Genomic DNA, 17,869 nt, shown 5'->3' with positions numbered 1-17,869 from the left:
TCTGTAACATCAAGGTGGCAAATGGGCGACCTGGATCTACAGAGTTTTGTGCGCCACACACTTCTCTTAAAGGCACAGCTGAGTGCCTTTTTGCTTTCCGCTGCCCTAGAGCCACTGCTTTGGGCCACAGCAGTTGTGCCCCTTTAAACCAAATAGGTCGTATTGTGGCCCAGGTAACTGAGTTAGGGTCCGCTGGTTAAAACAGGGCGAGTCTGGGGCCCTGCAGGCTAAACCGTGGCTCCAGGGCCGAGCCCACTGAGCCCTCTGTCTGAGCCCCTGGCCATGCCTCTTGATTCTCTCAAGAATAAAATGGGGCAATGAACCACACTGAAGGGCAAGCCGATCTTTGAAGTGTAAATGCTGAATAATCATGTATCTTTGGTTGTCTGATAGCAGTTGTCTACTGAACATTGTCACATATTTTATAATTACCTCGGTTATGAACCATCCTTCATCAGCCACTAGGGTCAAGGGAGAGACAAATCTCCCATGCTTGTAATGGAACCTGCCGGGAATGTCTTCCTTCTTGTAGGTAGTCATGTGTTCCACTGCTCTGAGTTTGTTGTATACCTGCAAAGAAAGGCAAGAGTGGCCGGTTTTTCACTCCCCTTTTAAATATCTGTGAGTTTTTGTCGGACCCGGAGGAGGAGGAGGACCTTATAAAACTAAAGAAAGAAATCAGCAAAACAAGGAATACATGTGAGTAGGCACAAATGAGAAACTTTTGTGTGTTTCAGAAAAGAAGGTGGCTTTCTGTGGTCAGACTGAAGAACCCCTCCCACATGTACACCTGGAGGTATGTAGAGGGACTGGAAAATGGAACAGCCCCAAAGCCCAGCAACAGTGGAAGGGACAAATGAATCGTGGTGTGTCTCAGGAGTGGAATACTATACAGCTACACAGAACACCTGAGAATCCTGGAGATTTTAGTTGCACACAAAAAAAAGTTGCAAAGAATACAGGCAAGGGTTTTTCTAGCATATAAAGTTCTAATAACTACAAAACTAAAGACCCTATATGATAAAACTATAAAGAGAATCAGGGAAAACATAACTCAGCATGTAGAACCCTGGTTTTCCCTGAGGCAGCCACAGAGGTGAAGGGTCGGAGGAAGGCACCCAGGAGTCAACACAGGGAGTGGCAGTGTCCAGTTTCTTACCTGTTTATTGACTACAAGGTGTCATTGTAAAATTATCCTTTATACCTTACACATACTTTATAATAATTTTTTGGTGTCTACTAAATTATAATAATTTTTTGGTGTCTACTAAATTATAAAGGAACAAATTACAAAAAGTGATGTCAAGATACTAACATACAATGAAAGGGAAAATGATGAATCAGGCATCACTAAGGTCAAAGAAAGCAGATTTGTTCTTGGACTTGACTTACAGCACGTCCTACCCACGCCTGAGTCTTAAAATCACGAGTAGTCATTGCCACCAATGACACAGCAAACACTGTACATATTCCTAGTATTTAAGAACAACTTAAGTGTTTGCGGCTAAAATTCAAACTCACCGCTGACACTGACTTGCTGGCCTTCAGTCAGCGACTCTGCGTGGCTATAACCGAATATAAATCTGAGTTTATCTACTCAACTCTGAACTGAATTGCTCTTCAGGCTGTTTAGTGGAGGGTTTCCAATGGCCCCATGAGTTACAGTTTCCTACATAAGAAAAGCAATAGTTCTTAAGGGCAGTAGGGGGCCTTTTGCCAGAAGCTTTTGGAGAGATCCAATGCCACACAACAGCTCTCTCAAACTGTTGTGTCCATCACACGACAAACTGTCACCCAGACATAGCACCCCACCTTGGAAGAATCTACCAACTGCCTGGCTCAAATACCACGCTGGAAGACGCACTTCCAGGCTCGTAAGCTGTTGATGCTGTGGCGTCTGGAAACGGCACCTTCCTGAGCGCCAGCCTGGAGAGGGGGATGCTGTTCCTGGCCAGGAGGATGGAGCTGCTCTGCAAGAAGCATTTCCTGTAGGACCTGCCAATGCATGAAGTCGCCTTCCCATCTCCTACTGAGGGAGTTCATGCAAACACATTTCGTATCTTCACTTCCTGAGGAAAAAGGGAGGTCCACCGGGGAATGAGGCAAAGCTGGGGAGGACTGGCATTGTTGCCAACTATGTCCCTCAACCCCCAATCAGACAGAGCTGAGACCCGCATGGGCAGGGGCGGGGCTGGAAGAACAGACCCTAGTGCCCCCAGGTGCTCCATCAACACCAGCAACCTTCCATCACCAATCGGCATCACTGTTTCACCTCTGTGAGGGTGGGTGGAGGCCCCAGGCCCACCCAAGTCCTATTCCTGCCCCCCCCCATGGTTGGCACTGCCACAGGCGGTGGTCCGGGTCTCCCCCCAAGGAAGACACCCTTCCTGGTCCAGAGCAATTTTCTCTGGGGCCAGCAGAATCCTGAGAGCCTGTTCTGGGAGGCAACTGGACCACATGGGGTGAGGCAGTCCCCCAAAGGTACCCCCCATTCCTCATTTTCTCGGGGTGACTCACCAAGTTCTGCCAGGTGTAATTAGAGTTTGGGAAGAAGGGTAAGTAGAGGCCTAGTCACCCCAAGGTGCTGAGTTCCTGGGGGGCAGTGACTGAGGGGAGCAAGCTTGGTCCCACACCCTTCTGGGAACCTCCTGCTTTGATGGTGACAATTATAATAAGTGACACTACATCATCCTCACGGTGGGCCCTGCATGCTTCTGTGTGCAGGCCTCACTGCAGCCCAGGAAGGAAGCTACGGGGACAGGGGCAGAGAAGTGGCAGAGGGGACGGGTAGGGAGCCGCCCGGTGGGGACAGAGCTGGACCTGAGTCCCAGCAGTGTGGGTCCCGAGATAAGGCACCAGCCACAGCACACGCAGCCTCTGCCGGCTCATTCATCACCTCCTTATCTCCGGGTCCCTGATGGACACAGTGCAGGCAGGTGGCCGTCTTCCAGAGAAAGGGCGTTCTGTGGGTGCATCTGATCTGGCCTGAGAAGTGCTGCCTTGGGGCCAATAATATTCAGGGCTAAACACTCAACATGCTAAGCGCTGTCCATCCTTGATCTCGTTTTGTTGCCACTAAAATTCAGGGCGGTCGATACCAGCACGCCCATCTCGGGGAAGAGAACGCACAGGTAGGGAGGACGAAACCTTGCCGGAGGTCACCCAGCTGCTACGGGACAAAGACCAAGCCCAGAGTCCGCCCGCCCCTCCCCGTCTCGGGCCTCTTGCCTCAGAGTGTCTGCCAGGCGCCGGCCACAGGCTCACGACAGGCCCGCGGTCCTTCACTTGCTGCAGGTCTGCCAGGCTGACGTACTGATCCAGCTCAATCACTTTGTCCATCCAGAAAATGTCGGTCATTCCGTGATCCGAGAAGATGATGACGTTGAGCTTGTCCTGCAGTTCCCGCTCCTGTGGGTGGACAGAGGTGGTCATGACAGAGCCCACAGGCAGAGAGAGAGGGGCGTGCTCCTGGAAAGAAGTCTGGTAAAGAGGCGTTTTAAACTACGTGTTGTAGGGAAAAAAACACTTCCCGATTCTGAATTTAATCATCTACTTTTTCCCCCAGGACACAGCTCGAAATCTCAGCAGAACCACTTTGCGGAGGGGCGTGGGGCAGCCCCGGCCCCATCCCAGTAGCGCTGCAGACCACACATACGGGCCTTCTACCTCCCGAGGTGCCCGCACGTTGTCATCTTTGGCTCTTCTGCCCAATGGGAGTGGTGATGTGAGAGCTGTCACTCACCCATTCCACAGGTGTGAAAATAAAGCCCAGGAAAGTTTTTAAAAACAGTACTTTGCTTAAGAGTTATTCAGCCAGGATGTGGCAGAATGAGAGAAGGGGCCCAGGCCTGGCTCCTTGCCCATGCCAAGCTGGCTTCCAGACCTACTAGGTGTGGTGCGGAAGTGGGCCATCTCGCCAGCCGAGCTGGCTGATGACGCAGGTCTGAGTCATTTCCCGCCCACTGGCCCGTCTGTGAAACGGGTCTCTTGGTACCTGAAAGGTGTGTGCGAAGGGAAGGAGAGAAGGTCCCCCAGGAGGGGGACGACAGTCAAGGAGACAGAGGAGAGTGACAAGAAGGCAGGTTAGCCTGGTGGTCCTTGTTTTCGGTCACCTGGATCCACTGGGTCATGTGCTTGAAGATGGTGTCCACAGCCTTCAGGGCGTCTTTCCTCTGAGGGGACGAGGGCCCATAGTGGTGACCTTCCACATCGATGCTCTCGTGGTATATGGCTGCCAGGTCAGCCCGGCCGCTCCTGGGGGAAGAGAAGGGGCTGTCCAGCTGAGAGAGGCCCGGCCAGCCTTTTCAACTCTCACCCAGCGGCCTGTCCCCTGTGAGGGCCATGCAAAGCTGACCCCTTAAAATGAACCAGGTGATACGGGCCAGGTGGGTACTAGGAATATCAGGGGAATTACTGTGTAAAGTACATAATCGTCTAACTACTGTGCTGGGCACCTAAAACTAATATAGAAGAATAGCCAATGGAAGACAATAAATAAAACGCTACACTTTAAACACACGCACATACATATGGTGGCGTGGTCTCTCCTGGGTGGCCCTTCCACACTCAGAACACGAGGAATGGGAGAATGTGTGTGCTCAGAACCTGCTGCACCCTGGGTCCAGCAATCCACAGGGGGCCCAAAGCAGCTGTTCACGCAGTGTGGTGTACGCGGCCTGAGTCGCACATCCTGCCCACCCCCTTGGGGAGATGTTGCCTCTTCCAGGAAGCTGGCTGTGAGGCCCAGGCTCAGCTGGGTGGCCCTTGCGGGTGCTCCCATAGTGCTTTAGGTTTGTCTCTGGCTGCGATTTTTCATCCTGGCCATCACTGTCCTTCTCACTCTCTAAATTGTTCAAGTCTTTTCCTCTGGGGGCAATGCTTCATTCTCTTAGCTCTCACCTAGGACTGGGCACACAGCGGACGCATTTATAACTGTCAGTGGAACGTATAACAACAGTAAGTGCTCAGTAAACGGTAGTTCCTCTGGGCCAGCACTGTGTTGAGGGCTTTCACAGACATCATCAATTGCCAGCACTGCTCAGCCAGGCCGAGGTGCAGCCCAGGCCCAAAGCAGGCGGGACAGACGCCAGCCTTCTGAAAGATCTCGACAGCCCACAGCGCACCCTGCTTAACCCGAATGATCCTGTGCAAGTGCTTCTCGCTCTCTTATAGGAATCCCACCAGTCCAAGAAAGCTGACATGGGACACAGTGAAGGCAACACAGTGAAACTGGGTCATTTTCCCTTCTCCACAGGCAGGCTCCTGTCTGCGGGTGGGACAAGCCTCTGAATCCTGCCACTACCATGAAAGGTGTCACTATCGAAGAGCATGTGCATGTTCTGCAGACGAGGAAATAGACCCAAGTTCTTCAAGGCCTCCCAGACCCCAGAGGCACAGCCAACTGGAGACACGGACCTGTCACCTCCAAGGTCAGAACTTCTCCAGCCTGGGCTCGAGAATGTCCCCATCTGCGTCATCCACTACACTGTCCCCAGAGAACGTTTGGTATTGTCACCGAGCAGAAACTCCATTCCTTCGACACGACCCTTTCTCCTTTCCAGCTTGTCCACTCCCTTCCTTAATCATTAGGCTCCTAGGACATCGGATTCTGGTCGGTATGAAACTGTCTTATGAGCAAAGCCTCAGGTCTCTTGACCACAGAATAGAGTTTCGGTCAAGCTGAAGAGAACGTCTTGGCTCTGGGTGCGTTTCAGCCCCAGGCCCGTGAGAGCAGAACTGACCCTGCAGACCACGCCCTCGTGAAACCGGACAGAGCAAGGCCAGGCCTGACCTCAGGACCTGAAACAATGATCATGCCGCCTACCCTGGCCCCAAGCAGCCAGCAGAGGCCACCACCCCAGTTCCTTTAGCTGCTGTGGTTAATGATTTTTCTTCTGTATAACCCATCCCCTGGAAGCCATTGGGGAGCCAGACTTAGAACCCTGGCTTACCTATGACTTGGGCTTGGTGCCATTTCCCCAACTAATAAACCCTGACTTTCTCTGCTGGGAACTCCTCCTTGCTTTTGAACAAAAGTCGCTTTAAAAGTCACCGCAAATGTGTAGGTGGCGGGTGAACGTCCTTCCTATGTATTGGCATTTTCACACATTCCCCTAAATTTTTTTGAGGCCTGGGTTCATTGCACCGATGGGTCATGGCACCTCCTCCACCACTACGTCTGAACACACAGAACCTTCCAGAACAGTGCTTTTCTCAGAGAAGCCTCAGCACGCAGATGCTTTGTGCACTTGCACGCACAGCATCCCAGGTGAGTGATTCACATGGTGGTGCCTACGTGTCGGTGCGGGGCTTGTATGCAGAGAGCCTTTCTCACACAAGGTCCCTGCTGCAGTGAAGTTCAATGAAATGCTTCTAAGTCATTTCGTCTTAGACACCTCGGGCCACTACAGCAGCCACTGGGCTGGTTTCTTTCAGGCTACTTTCCCTATTCTCAAAGCTCTATGTGATCGGAAAGCCAGAAATTCTCACAGATGTGTACCTGATGGCTTCGTGTCAGGAAGCTGTCAGGTCCAGATGCCGGCAGCACTGGGTGTGGGATGCTCCAGGATAGGGGTTCCTGCACGTGCGTCCCACAAAAGGCTTCAAGGTTGGGTCTCTCGGATTCACTAGGGACCTGCGTCTGCAGGGGCTGGGGGCTCTCGCCTGTTTGGAGTGGAGCTGACAAGCTCTTGGTCGCCAGCTGTCTTCCACCTGGGTCTGGGCTCCATCACGGGTCAGCTCATTTGTCACGGAGTGACTGGGTGAGGAGCGATGGGTGGAAATGTCTGCAGATCTGGGATTGGCTATTTATAGCGTGAAGGTCCAGGAACCATGCCAGAAGGACATGTGGCCATCAGCCCAGGTACCTGAGAGCGGCAGGGGGCCCCTAGTCCTGGGGTTTCAGGGACACACAGGTCTCCTGTCGCCTCAGGATTCTGTCCAGACCTCTTTTCAATGTAAAAAGTTCATACTGTCACTGTTCATCCATTTTCCCGACTGAAGTGGATTGGAAAGAGAGAGTCAGGGAGGAAGAAATGGAGGCAATTTAGGGAAATGGTTGCAGTTGCTGACTGTTAACAAAAAGAACCCAAAACTTACAAACAAGGCCAAAAAATATAACTGCCTGCCATTCCGGTGTGGTACAAGGGGAGCATCTAATAAGCTTGTCCACGGGTCAGCAGACGTAACTACCAGTTCAAGCCCCGTAAAGTTAGCTGCTACCCTGTAGAAGGCCAGCAGGATGACATGACTTTCATCCGATAGCTTCAGCCGTCCCCAGGATCGTCCTCGGAGTTCTTATGCATTTCTGCATCTAACCATAATTACATCCCCTGATTCTCTATCGCCCTCTTCCTTTGTCAATGTTTCTTATGATCTCCCTTTAACCAGCCTGGGCATTTCCCGATCCCCTCGGACACAAATTCATTTGAACGGCTGCATCTTTTGCCCATACTCACATAGTGAACACGTGACAGAGTTTGAATGGTGAATGTTACACTTCAGCATCAGAAGTAGAGGAGCCTGGGCTTAAATACTCGCTTCTCTTCTCTCTAACCTGGAGGCCTCCAAGTATCTCTGACCTCGCTGTCCCCCCTGACAAACCCCCTCAAGGCTATCCTGAGGGGCTGACAAGCCGGGGTCTGCAAAGGACCTGACACAGCAGAAGGGAGCAAAGGGGACGAGACAGCCTGCATTGTCCTTCCCACGCACACGGGCCTCTAGATGGCTTTGCTGAGCCTGTGTTCTCACTCCTCTTCCTCGGAGCCACAGGGAGGAGGGATGAAGGCCAGGACATTGGAGCTGTTGCTGCCATCTGGAGCCTGACAAAAGACAGCAGCTCGGTCCACCATTCCTGTGGCCCGATGGTTACTTGACCAACCTCTGGAGAGGCTGGGTCAGTCTGTCTGCCCAGCCCGGCTGGGGGGCCTGGAAGCGCAGCTGGGCCCCTGCAGGCCCACAGGGTCATGTCTGCCACCGCTCACTCTGGATGCTGCCCCGCCTGTCCCCCCAAGGCCCCCGCACCAGCTACTCAGGCTTATTGGGCTCCTGCCTCCCTCACCTTCCTCTGTTTTCTGAAGCATGAACATCCTGCAGACAGAACTTCCAGGAGGACAGTTAAGCAACATGGGTCTCAAACTGCTTCCTTCTTTGACAGCCGAGGGCCATATGGGCAGGAGTGCTGTCTGGGTGTCCCCTCTTGTGGGGCTGAGCAGACCGTCAAAGCCACCATTCCGCCTCCACCCTGCACAGGCTGCAGGCACAGTGCAGCCCAGAAGAGGAGAATGGCAAAGAAGGACCCTCCCTGTACTCCTGCCTGGCTGTCATGGCAAGATGGGTGCAAGAAAGATGGCACCGCCAGCCAAACGGTGTTGCATGATTCGGCGGTGTTTGTGGGACGATGATGTTCCAAATTCTCATATTTGGCAGGGCAGTAGACAACAGGGATGGCTAGTCTTGGCACGTGTGGGAAAGAGCCTCACATAGACATGGCCCCGGAGTCCCGAGCCCCAGCTCTGCTCATCTGCTCTGCCTGCCACGCCGCCCTGGTTGCAGTTCTGCACTCGGGGCGAGAGAACGAGAGCAGAGCGGGCGGGAGGCGGCGTCACAGAGCCTGAGTTACAAACCCCGCGGTGGAGCACACTCACCCCAGAGCTACTCCCCCAGACCCTGCTCCGTTCCTCTGCCCACTCCCCCAGTACCCTAAAATTTTAGTTTGTTCCTTCTCAGTTTTTAACTTATTTTCTCGCCAACCTGTCGCTCAGACCCCAAACCTCCAAGTGCCCCAGAGGAGACCCCACCCAGGAGACCCACTTAGTGGCCCAGGTGACCCCATGTCCGGCCGTGGGAACATAAGACCCCAACACGCTCAGCCTCTTGGTCGCTCATTTTTTGTGTAGACCCCCACCTGGTGACCCACTGACGTCCACTTCCAGTGACCTCTGAGACTGGCGTGCGGCTGTGTCCTGACCTGCTCGTCGGTCACCTGCCCTGACAAACTCTCCTGTGCCCTTCAGGACAGCGTTACTAATTTCTGCATTTTTCCAACTGTGTGCTACATTCTAATATGCTAAGTGCTTTGTACATTTCCAAGAAGAGCGTTAGAGGAAGCCGTTTTCTACACCGGTTTCGCCGCAGAGCCTCCGGTTTTGCCAGACATGCGTTAATGCCTTCTGAGATACGAGCACTCACTGAGTCACCGCCTCTCTGAGGCATTACTCCACCTACACCAAGCCTTCCTAATTCCTGTTGGCATTCGTGTTGGGTCCTGGAAACAAGGGCAAACAGTGGTGCAGCTGGGGATCTGGACACTTACTTGAAGGAGTCGAGGGCGTCGCTGATTGCGTTGGCGAAATTGATATCCGTCGGGACGTTTTTGTATTCTAGGCAGTACGTGGGTCTGAAGCCAAGAATCTCAACCTCACAGCCTAGGAAGGAAAAAAACGGCCCACGGTTACTTTCCTTAGGAACTGAGGGAAGGGCTGCGAGCCTCTTTCGGGAAGTCAGCACCATTACTCAAAGCAACATTTTGCTCATTTTCATGAGATGGTGGGACTCTGTGCTGAAAAGTGGTGGAGTTGCCCGTGATCTTGTTTAACTGGAGCAGAGGTCCTGGAGGGTCATTGCTACGCAACCCTGGTGTGTCCCCTGCCAGGGACTAGCAGAAAGGAGTCAACAATTGTCTTTCCCAGCTCCCAAACTTGAAACGAAAAATTAGTTGATACCCAGAAATGTCTCCATTAAAACATTTTTTCTATAGATTTGTTCATGACTACTACTTCTCCTAAGGTACCTTTGCCTATTCTAGAATTCAGTATTAGGTGGTATCCTGTTATTCCAGGAATAATAAAATATGTATTTCCCTAGTCTAACTGGACCTAGAGGGATGGCCCTAGATGAACTAGCCTAAAAGTCAAGTGCAAGCAAGGGCTCTGAGCCATGACCTTGACCCTCCCCAAATGGAGTAAAAGAATAAAAGGCATTCAACTGTTAGGAGTCGCTACAGCCCCATATTCTCTGCCCCAGGCCCCTGGAAAGTAGAAGCAGTTGCCCTGAGGAAGAGACACCCAACCTTCTCAGCATATAAGGCAGGAGAAGGATGAGCCAGTTTCAGCGTGAGTGAGTTGGGCACATTTACTGGGCACCTACTATGAACTAGTCCCTATGTTCAGACATGGTGGAGACAGAAATCTATCAGCCAGAGTCTCCAACCTGGAGCATCCCAGAGGAGTCCTGTCTAAGTGAGGCACACACTTACTGGGTGGTGTGGGGCCTTGGATCAGGTGCACTTCCTCCTGGAAGCCTTCCTTGAATGCCCACATTGGGCTCAGTCTTACAGATGGCATCTAGTCAATGCATCGGGGCAGAAGGTGGCCGTGGAGGCAGGAAAGAAAAGAACATCCCAAGCAAAGAGAGCAGCAGAAGCAAAAGTTCAAAGTTAGAAACAATAAGGTGTGTGTAGAGAGCTGTCAGCATAGCACAGTTCCAGACGAGGGCTATGAGGAGACCAGATGGTGAGCTTTTTGTGGCGCAGGGAAAATGATTTCCAAGGTGGAAGTGAGTCAACGTGGGACAAGCCGGGAATGTGGGGAGAAGGGAGTGTCTCTGTCAGGAAACCCATTAAGCCGACTCCTGGGTGCATCTGGTTACAGCTGGTAACATCTGGTCTACAGTTGGCCACAGCTGATTTATTAGAAGGTGGGGCAGCCTCCGAGAAGAACTCCTTAATCCAGCGTACCACAGCAAGCCCTGAGAGCTCCAGGGAGACCCCAACACTCTCGGCCCGGTCTGTTGGGTTCGGGGAGCGCAAGGCTGTCTAAGACAATTAAGAGAGACCTAGAAGGCAGGCAGCTGCCCTTCCAAGACTTCTTAGTTGAGTAGGATGAACAGTTTAGAGGTCCCCAGAGTAAATCCTGCCCATGAGTTCCTGGAAAATATTCATTGCTGGGAGAAATGCCGGCAGGATCTTGCCCAGTTATAGCACTTGAGATACCTGTGTTTTACCGGTTGAAAGTTATTTGTGGATGTTTATTGCTCTCTCAGAGATACTTATTCAGCCGTGTGTGAGTGGGCCCATGCTTTGTATCCACTTCACACTCAGTGTCAGCAACCCAAATGCAAACCAAATGGGGTCTTGTTTAAGACCCCACCTGTCCTTCAAATGATTAACAGCGTGCACAGTGTGGCCAGCTACCACCTCTGACATGCGAGTTTGCAAGTAATAGAATTTTGACCATGGGTTTCAGATACAAGAAACTACACACTTTTTGTGTGTTTGTATATTATCAAACCATAAGGGGGAACATATCATTGGCTACACTCTCTCTTGGAGCTTTTCACACACTGTTCAGCATATAATAAAAAGTCACGAGCAAGGCTGAGATACACTGAGATGTACCTCATAATTAAGAGAAAAATAGTCAACAAAACCAAATCCACAGATGACACCAATGTTGGCCAGAAAGGGTAAAACATAAAAGAAAGTTTCCTTAAAATATTGTTGGCTATTTAAAACAAAATTAATAGCAATATATTATGGGGTCAACAACATATGTAAAACTAAATAAAAAAGATGACAATAAGATTATAAAGAATATATACAAACATGTGGCATTCTAAAATTCAAAAATTCTAACATTATTTGTGAGGTCATATAAGATTTCAAGTTCACTTTAGTAAGTGAAGGATGCGTGTTGTTATGTCTAGAGCAGCCATTAGAAAAAAAATCTGAAATCAGTGGGGAATATACAATAAGATTCTAAAAGTACTTCATGTAGAAGAAGACAAACATTGAGCTACAAAGAAATTTAAAAAGAAATTAAAACAAATTAAAAAACAATACACAAATAGTAGGCTTGATTCTAACCATATCAATAATTATATCAAATGCAAATGGATTAAACACTTTATTTAAAAGTGAGAGATGGTCAGACTGGATAAAAATTTAAAACTCAAATATATGCTACCATGTAGAGAAATTAAAAAAAATATATATATATGTATATATATATATATGTATATATATTATATATATATATATATATATATATATATATATATATATATATAAATGCACTGACTGGTTAAAAAGAAAGGGCTGGAGAAACATTTTACCCTGGACCAATAAACACAAACCAGTGGCTATGGCTACGTAGCCAGGTAGATTCCTACAGAACATGAAGTGATGGAGAAGATGGGCGCTGGTACTCATGGGATTTTCGGACGGGACGGTGAAGACTACGTAGCGGGCTGTTCTACTGACAACTGCAAGCAGCTGTAACACAATGGCAGGTACAAACACGGTACAAAAGATAAACAACGGTGCACCTGTACAGGGCACTCACATGAACGGAGCTCGTGGGACTGGAAGTTGCTCTGGCTGAGCCAGGGAGTGAGGGTGAGGGACTAGGGTATGACTGTACACACCTGTAGACTTTATGAGCACCGTCCATTCACGCTGCACCAAATTCACGAAATATCTTCTTTCTTTACTAATTAGCCTTAGTTCATGATAACATTTTTAATTTATAAACTTCTAATTTTTAAGCTTTTTGACTCATTTATAATAACACTTAAAATGCAAACACATTGTACGGCTGCAAAAAATATTTTCTTTCTTTATATCTTTGTTTTATAAGCTTTTTTCTGTTTGCTTTTTTTAAATTTAGTTTTTATTGATACTTTTTAAACATTTTTGTTAAAAAAAGTAAGACAAAATCACAAATATGTCCTTTACGCCTGCTGGCAATAAATTCAGGCTTCTTCGTTTCTAGAAAAGTCCATTATTTTGCTTTTATTTTTGAAAGATATTTTTGCTGGATATAGAATTTTGTGTTGATCTGTGGTTTATCATAGCACTTGGAGGATATCATTCCATTGTCTTTTTAGATTCCAATGTTTCTTTTGTAAAGTCCACTGTCAGTCTTATTACTGCCCCTTTGAACAATTTCCTCTGACTGCTTTTAAGATTTCCTCATTATCTGTGGTTTCCAGCAGTCCTTACATTTGTGATGTTCTCGCCCAGGTTTCACAGTGCTTCTGGAATCTACGGTTTGATATCTCTTATCTGCTTGGGGAGCCCTTGGCCATGATCTCTCAGATATTACCTGTGTCTCACTCTCTCTGTGGGTAGGTCTTCTATGGCCTTTTCACTAGGTCCTGCATGTCTCTTATATTCTTTTCTACCTTCTTCATCTCTTTTGCCTCTTCACATTTAAACTGGGTAGCTGTCTTCAGGTCTAGAATTCACTTTCTAAGAAAACAATTCCAGGTGTGGAATGAGTGCGACTCAGTGGAGTGAGTGCCGGACTACGAACCAAAGGGACAGCAGTTCGATTACCAGTCAGGGCACATGGGTGGGTTGCACTCCAGATCCCCAGTAGGGGGTGCGTGAGAGGCAACTACTCACTGACATTTCTCTCCCTCTCTTTCTCCCTCCCATCCCCTCTGTCTAAAAATAAATAAAATCTTAAAAAAAAAATTCTAGTTTACTACGGGCATGCACCCACTCTGTCATTCAGTTCCTTCATCATGGCGCTCCTAGAGTCCATGTCTGACATCAGGACCATCTCTTGGTCTATTGTCTGTTTTTTCTCTTGATCTTTCAGTCGGCTCTTGTTTTCCTATATTCTGGTTATTGCTTGCAACTGAATGCTGCATACCCTATATGTAAAATTATAGGCATCCTTGACACTTTGTATGTTATCTTCTTGTACACTCTTGTTCACGATGTGCCCCCAGGCTCTGGGCAGACAGACCATCCCAATCCAGAGTGGATTTAGTCAGAGAAGGTGCAAGAAATCTTCATCTCTTTTCTATTTCTATTCTTATTCCTAGAATGTTTACTGCCTTTTCATGTCCAGCTGGCAGCCGGGGTGTTTACTAGGTCTCTTCTCCTTGGTGGTCTGTGAACTCAAATTGTTGTCATTACCCTCTCCGCTCACTCTTTCAAAGGCTCCTCACCTGCTGCTTTTGAGACCAGTGTTGGCCTGGAAGGCAGACACGCTGCCGATTGCCAGACACACTGTTTCTCTAGGTCCTGGTGCGCCTCTCATCCATCACACACCTGCACCCAGCCCGGCGACCTTGCTGGTTGTTGTTGGAGGAAAGAGTGGTTTCAGAACAGCCGATCCTGGCATTCTCCCAAGTGGAACCCTAAATTTCAATAAATAATGGTCAAACCTAAAAAGTGACATTAAAAAAAATGAATCTCGTAATGAAAGACATAGGTGTGCTTTTAAAAATTAATTCATATATCCATGGATGAATATGACTGATCTCTAGCGTGAGACACGTTCAGAATCCATTCTATTTTTACTTGTTAAATGGAAGTATTAAGGAAGTTGTTCACATAAATAAGTAGATGGAAATAAAGGTGGCTTGTTGTACCAATGGCATTTGATTCTTTGAAGTGTTTCTTGTAATGCCAACATTCACAGAGTGATCTATCATCATATCATACATTTTTAAATAATATTTTAGCCCACAACTCAATGAACATTTTCTTAAATAATAAAAAAAATTGGAAAATACTTGATTTTTTTTAAAAATTGTAATTTTTGCCCTGGCTGGTGTAGCTCAGTGGACTGAGCATGGGTCTGTGAAGCAAAGGGTCGCCAGTTCAATTCCCAGTCAGGGCACATGCTTGGGTTGCAGGCCAGGTCCCCAGCAGGGGACACATGAGAGGCAACCATACACTGACGTTTCTCTCCTACTCTTTCTCCTTCCCATTCCCTCTAAAAATAAGTAAATAAAATATTTTTTAAAAATTAAAATAAAAAATTGTTGTTTTTATCACTAGATACATTCACTTTCTCAATACCTACACAAATTTTTTGGTCTTTTTGTGTGTGTGTGCATAAAAGCTTTCATACACCTGTGCAATGCACCTCAGTAGGGTTCTTGATGGCTGAGGGACATTTCCTTCTGACGCAAAGTAGGAAAAAGGCATGTTTCAGGACAACTTTCACAATGTGTATGAAAGCTGAGGCTTTTGGAGTGGGTTCCCTTAAAACAATCTTGTTCTTGTCAATCCTTGGGAGCCCAGTCTGAGACCCCTGAAATAGGAATCGAATCTGTGAAATAGGAATTGACTTAACTTCTGTCATCAGAAAATTGTTTTCACATACCTATTCTGCCATGACGCTTGACTGCCACGGACCACAACATTGTCCAAATCATTATGCAAAGCTATGGCGTCCACAACTCCAGCATTGCCCTGAGGCCGCCCCCAGAGCAGCCTTCCATCAGGCACCTTTGTTTTACCAGAGAGAAAACACAAGCCACAGGTGGGAGATGGAAGGGCCCACAGTCTCCCCGCTGGCCAGCCCTGCCGGGCTCTCCCAACTTGGGTGTGTTATTAGCACACACACTGCTTCCCTGCACCTCCCTTGCCTCTACACAACTCTCTCCCAGGACCACCAACCTGAGCCCATAAAAAGCACATCTCTGCAGCTTCCTGGAGCTCAGGTCTCGCCATCCAAGTGCAGCTCTGTTTGCCAACTTTGACACGTCTTGTAACAATAATCCCCGTGTGCTGCATTTTCTGTGATATGAGGCAGGTGTACAACTGTTGAATGCATGTCTCAGGAGGGCTTATTAAAACAGCTAAGCCAATTAACTCACTTAGAAACATGGAACCTTTTCCAGGAAAACGCAGCTGAGGCCCAGGAGCTGGTGGGAATGCGTCCTTGGGGAAAGCGGGGCCTTTGATCCCCCAGGTCGGCGGGGCCTCCAGGATTGAGAGGTGTCTGGCAGTGTCTATGTTCTGATGGAGACAGAGGGCGGTGGGCTGGCCTGATGCAGGATGATGCCGAAGACTGGCCTTGTGTTTGGGGGCAGAGAGCAAGCCCGGGAGATGAATGAAATGAGAAGCAACTCGTCCATTAGAGCAGATTCCGAACTGAACTGAAAATGACTCAATGGGCATCAGAAGTGACTGATGGGAACCAGGGTGAAGAGGGATGGATGCCTAACCCCTGCTGAGTCCCTGCTGTAGGAGGTCGGTGGTGATGCCACAGCAAAGGCTTAATGAGGCCGATGGGGGTTTAATCTCTGCATCTGCTGGTTGGCTTTCCATGGGGGAAGTCTCGGGGCTGGGGTCAGGGCCTCCCTCCTGCCCAGGTGAGGAATGTGTGACCACTGCTGTATTGGGGTCCCTGGGGCCCCTCAGACACACTATCGGGGCTGAGACAAATGCTTCAAGATCATCCACATCCTGCAGATGGTCACGTAGTTACAGTGAGATCACGCTTCCCCCGCAGAAAGCCATCTTGTTCTCTGCAACACATGCTATTCTCAACACAGCCTCCTTCTCTGAACAGGTGTTTTCCTGGTACTTGGGCCACAACAGACAGGGTCGATTCGGGGTGCAGCAAGCTGCTGATCCCTCTGCAGCAGAGCTGAGCGCTGCAGCCGGTTGCTGGAGCTCTCATACCTGTCCAGGAGCCCTGTCCCCCCCAGCCCCTCCAGTCCCAGCCCGTGGTCTCCAAGTCTGTCGAACTGCCGTTTCCCTGTGTGTCTGGGGGGGGGGGTGTCCTTGGTTCCTGACCTCTGAGATGGCCCTGAGCAACTCTAAGGAACGCTGGGACCCGGAGTGGGTGCTGTGTGTGTTGGCCCCGCAAAGCCACCTCTCTGCAATCCTTGGGCCGACCGCCAGGGGCCAGTCTGGTGGCCACACTGCCCAGGGTTAAGCTCCACCTCTGTGTGTGGCTGTGTGTTTCTGCCCCCCAACCCGAGACCTGAAGAAGCCAGGCTTTGTCCTCCCCCACTTCTCCAACACCCCAGTGGCCAGCTCCAGCTGTCTGCCCCTGTTCTGGGAATGCCCCTCCGGTCCCTTACTGACCCTGATGGCCTCTCCCAGAATTCTCTTGGGGAGTTAAAATAGGGCTTGCATTTCGCTCTGTGGTCTTTGCTGAAGTGTCTATTTGGATTCCTTTTTTTTTTTTTTTAAATATTTATTTATTTATTTATGTTTAGAGGGGAAGGAGAGAGGAAGAGAAACATCAATGTATGGTTGCCTCTAGTGCATCCCCTGCTGGGAACTGGCCTGCAACCCAGGCCTGTGCCCTGACTGGGAATTGAACTGCAATCCTCTGGTTTGCAGACCCGTGCTCAATCCACTGAGCTACACCAGCCAGGGCTCTATTTGGATTCTTGATGTGAATTCAAGAATTTTTATTTGGGGCCAAGAGGGGCCTGGGTCAGGGCACTCCCCGTGGGACTCAGAGCTCTCGCTCTGGAATCTGGGTACAGAGGGCGGATTGAGCACCTACTCTGGTTACACACTGTGCATATCCCACCTCATTTCACATGCCAGCCGTCCTGAGAGGAATGCGGGCCACCCCTGTTGGACAAATGATGACACTGGAGCACAGAGAAATGAAAGGACTGTCCCCAGCGAGGAAGTGGCTGAAGTGGTCTAGAATCCACGTTCTGGCTCTTTGCCTTGAATTCCCAGGGGGTCCCCAAGGACCCCAGTGAAGTGCTGGAGCACAGCAAGAGAACAGGAGCCAGCAGGGCTCTCTGCCCGCCAGGGGCTCAGGGGCAGGGGGGTGCCACCTCTGTGTCCCAGCACACGCTGAATCAGACAGCCCACCAACCCAGCCGGGTAGGGCACAGCAGCGGGGGATGAGCCCACCTGCCCACGGACCAACCAGGAAGTGTTTGGCACCAACCAGGAAATGGGTGCAGGGTGACCTCAGCCACCAAGAGCCAAGACTTCAGCATTCTCTACTGAGGGTTGATTTAATTTGGGGAAGTACCGACGCTCAGCCCCTCCCTTTGGACCCCCTCCCCATGCTCTGAGGGGCTGCCGGCGCAGGAGGAGCATAGGGTCCTCCCTGGCTGTGGCTCAGTCTCTGAATCCCAATCC

The 17,869-nt window shown here is 49.6% G+C and overlaps 1 protein-coding gene and 1 long non-coding RNA gene across 3 annotated transcripts in view; one reads left to right on the top strand and one right to left on the bottom strand.

The window, feature by feature from the left end:
• LOC128626635 (uncharacterized) overlaps window positions 1-876 on the top strand; it is a 32,405-nt gene extending 31,529 nt beyond the window's left edge. For both annotated transcript variants that reach the window (XR_008390627.1, XR_008390626.1), the window contains exon 3: window positions 738-876. This is a non-coding gene — a long non-coding RNA (uncharacterized LOC128626635). The remainder of the gene's footprint in view (window positions 1-737) is intronic.
• The window catches only part of ENPP6 (ectonucleotide pyrophosphatase/phosphodiesterase 6), a 73,059-nt gene that overhangs the window by 20,403 nt on the left and 34,787 nt on the right, over window positions 1-17,869 (bottom strand). The window contains exons 3-6 of the mRNA XM_037128876.2: window positions 9,314-9,425; window positions 4,113-4,254; window positions 3,229-3,408; window positions 433-570 (exon numbers count right to left, since the gene is read on the bottom strand). Coding sequence (XP_036984771.2) covers window positions 433-570; window positions 3,229-3,408; window positions 4,113-4,254; window positions 9,314-9,425 — 572 coding nt within the window. The remainder of the gene's footprint in view (window positions 1-432; window positions 571-3,228; window positions 3,409-4,112; window positions 4,255-9,313; window positions 9,426-17,869) is intronic.

The sequence above is a fragment of the Artibeus jamaicensis genome, unplaced genomic scaffold (genome assembly GCF_021234435.1).
Source record: "Artibeus jamaicensis isolate MK-2021 breed Jamaican fruit bat unplaced genomic scaffold, CSHL_Jam_final scaffold_833, whole genome shotgun sequence".
In the NCBI taxonomy this organism is placed as follows: Eukaryota; Metazoa; Chordata; class Mammalia; order Chiroptera; family Phyllostomidae; genus Artibeus; species Artibeus jamaicensis.
This window is presented reverse-complemented; position numbering and strand designations above follow the sequence as displayed.